The sequence below is a fragment of the Pocillopora verrucosa genome, chromosome 12 (assembly GCF_036669915.1).
Source record: "Pocillopora verrucosa isolate sample1 chromosome 12, ASM3666991v2, whole genome shotgun sequence".
In the NCBI taxonomy this organism is placed as follows: domain Eukaryota; kingdom Metazoa; phylum Cnidaria; class Anthozoa; order Scleractinia; family Pocilloporidae; genus Pocillopora; species Pocillopora verrucosa.
The window spans coordinates 10,500,217-10,503,426 of record NC_089323.1 but is presented as its reverse complement, the minus strand read 5'-3'; the positions used below and the strand labels follow the sequence as shown (position 1 = coordinate 10,503,426).

The following is a 3,210-nucleotide window of genomic DNA, read 5'->3' as shown; positions in this document are numbered from 1 at the left end:
CGTCACAATTGCCTTTTCCCGCGAGCAAAAAACTGCTCGTGCGGAAACGCTTATTCCTTTACTGCCTGAGGGAAATACCAAATTTTTCTAAAATGAGAACAATGAACCATTAGACCACGTATAATATATCATTTCAAAGGTGTTTTCAGGGGTATGCTATAACGACACTAACAGGCGAGGAGGATGTAACTAAAAATACTGAGAAGTGTTTGAAGTGAAAAATAATAAAAAAAAAGGTTGAAATTTTACGTTTGCCTTGTACATATAAGGTAAATACCACTAAACTATAGCTTAAATTGTAGTTCCTAGAGCATTGCTTGTTGTGAGATATCACCTTGACCAATACAGTAAAAAGACAAAAAGGTTTCAAAAGTTGAAGGGTGGTATATCAAGTGTTATATTGGAGGGGGCTATGCTTTTATATCCTCAATCTCAATATGCATCTTGTGCCATATGGCACTCTTGGGCATTAAAGGGAATCATTATACTGAGGGTCTGTTGACAGACCACAGGCTAACAAACAATCCTTTACTTTATGTTTCTTGATTCCTTTTATTTGGAATTTCATTTCCAGATAAAATCATTATAAATTAATTAAGGTGATTTAAAAAATTTTTTGGATCCATGTATGACCAGCCTGACTTCTTCTGATGATGTGCTATTTCACATTCATTTTTTCCCTTCAAATTTTCTTATAATCCTAATAAATAATATTGAGGTCATCCGCCCTAAAATGTAAAAATCTTCATGATAATTTTCAACCTGTGAACTGTTTCAAATTGGTGCAATTCTTCAAACTCCTGGCTTGAAATTTTGTTTTTCAGTATTTCATAGTAGTGTTTAGAAGGTCTTGGATTGATGGGAATTATGTAGCATAAGACCAGCTCTTGTATGTGTCCACCCAGTCATTAGCAAAAATCCAGTCTGGAATAGCTTGAATGACTTCTTTGAGGAAAGGTGAAGATGACTCTTTACCATGAATATAATGAGCTGCCACAGCAAAGTCTAACAGATTGCTCTTGGCCAGGAGGTGTCTTTTTGGCTGAAATGATATTTAAATGAAAAGAATCTTAGGATATATTTGCCTGAGAGCAGGCGCTTGCTGTCAGCACTGCAGGACCCATGTTTCTCTGCCCAAGGGAATATTTGAGTCAGGTCGGGGAGGGGGTTCACCAGGGCTCAAGTCAAGTCACGCAAAAGACAACTAGCCCAAAGTCATGTTGCCCAAAACCAGAGTAAAGTTGCCTGAAACTTTTAGTCTTGTTGACAGAAATCCTGAGTCATGTTGGCTGAAGAAACAAATACTGAAAAGAAACTAACAGGCTGTAAATGGGTAACGAATTTGAGAAATCTTTATCAATAAAGTGCTGTTTGTTCTTAATAATACGATGAAGATGATGATCAGAAAAGAAATATGTACTAGTGACAACAACAAAATGAAGCATTGTTCATTTGATATGAACTTGTTTTGGACCCACAAATGTTTTGTGAATTTGAGAAATCTTTATCACTCATGCAGTGTTCATTTCCACCAACACCATGAAGACTTTGACTAGTACACAGAAAGCAATCATTTAGTCAGAACTGAAATATGTTTGAGTAATGACCCTAAAAGCATTGTTCAGTTCTGTAACAACAATATGAAGCATTGTTCATTTCTATAACAACAAAACTGAGTCTTGCACTGTTTAAAAGGTGTACATTTCTAAAAGACTGTGGTGCTGTGTTACTCAAGGCCTCATATTTACCCGCAGGTGAAGAAACACTCATGCCATAGCACTTATAATAAGGACCTGCTCACTCTATGGTATAGCTTTCTATACAGTCGTTGCTCTGACAACAATAACTACCCTAACTACCACATAAGTGAGTCTTTAAATATATATATATATATATATATTAACAAAATATTCTGGAACATTCTAGAAGCTTACAAAATCAGACGACCGCAAGGCAGGAGTCTGATTTGTTAATCATGAGTATGATTAATACTGTAATTGTCCAACTCACCAAAAGCTCAAGCAATAGTTCCCAGGGCCCCACATCAGTACCATGAGAATAGTAAATAAAGTACACAACTCTGTCTCCACCATCTTGAATTGGTAAAAGGGGACCGAGGGAAGAGGTCAGCAAATCTACGTCACTAGCAGGTGATACGTATACAGCCATGTGATCAGGACCTAAGGCAGTGAGAAGTCAGACACTAGTGAGATATGAATGCATGACATGATAATGTAAGGAGAAATTAGATGCTGGTCACTTCAAGGGGTCAAAGGGTTAAAAGAGAGAAACCTGACCTGATATTGAGAATGTAAATGAGTAAACTTGATCCTGTTTCTTCCTATGTAGCAATTTCACTTCCATTGGAGATGTTTTGACTTGGGGTGGAGGATCAGGGAGATACCAAGATTTTCTGATTGCAAATATAACACTTCACAGTTAAACAGAATTATAAATTTAACTAGACAGTAGTTTTAAATATTCAAAATGGTAATGAAATAAATTCAGAGTTAAGTTCATGCAGGATTCTTTCTCTATATATAGGATCTATGGAACAAGTATAACAAATCACCTCGTAAATGTCACAAACTAAATGCTATAGGTATTTTGGAGTAACAGTGAAAGAAAAAAAGTGCAACGGCTCATGGTAACTATTGTTTACTTTAGCTTTGTTATCAAGTAGCTGTGAAAGTGCTCCTTAAAGATTCAAGGATAGGTAAGCAAAGTAAATAAATCACATATGGTATGAAAGGAAGATCAACACTTAGATAACACATGGTACCCATTTTTTAGCCAGTTGATTAATTAAGAAAAATTGGATCATGATGATGTACAAGCTCTGAAAATCTGGGCACATAGAGCTACTGTTTCACCAGAACATTTCTGTGCCATTTTCTGTTGACCCCTCCCTTTCCAGAGTTAAAGCAAGGCTGTGTATTTTTCGGCCCAACTTGCCCAACATATTAAGTTAGCAAAGCCTGAAAGCTTGTATTCTATTCCATCCTTGTCTTTGATGACATTCCAGTGAATTGGCCATGCACTGAATGACCAGAGACCAACAGATAAACATTGAATGAGAAAGTGCCACATACCGCATGAGATGCCTCAATGGCAGGTAATAAGGAAAACCTCCATAAACTCCGTCCTGAGGTGCAGGCAAAGCTTTCTTAAACATGGGTATATCACTGAATGGCTGTATGCCAAGATAGT

The 3,210-nt window shown here is 36.8% G+C and overlaps 1 protein-coding gene across 2 annotated transcripts in view; it reads right to left on the bottom strand.

Annotated features, from left to right (window-relative positions):
* Nucleotides 1-239: 239 nt before the first annotated feature.
* The window catches only part of LOC131783340 (endoplasmic reticulum metallopeptidase 1-like), a 23,274-nt gene continuing 20,303 nt past the window's right edge, over nt 240-3,210 (bottom strand). The window contains exons 2-5 of one of the 2 annotated variants that reach the window (XM_066159629.1): nt 3,093-3,210; nt 2,298-2,413; nt 2,011-2,180; nt 240-1,042 (exon numbers count right to left, since the gene is read on the bottom strand). The exon at nt 3,093-3,210 is cut by the window's right edge and continues 76 nt beyond it. In XM_066159629.1, the coding sequence (XP_066015726.1) occupies nt 866-1,042; nt 2,011-2,180; nt 2,298-2,413; nt 3,093-3,210 (581 nt within the window). In that variant the 3' untranslated portion in view covers nt 240-865. Of the gene's footprint in view, nt 1,043-2,010; nt 2,181-2,297; nt 2,414-3,092 lie in introns of those variants that run through there. The other variant, XM_066159625.1, reaches the window with a different exon arrangement.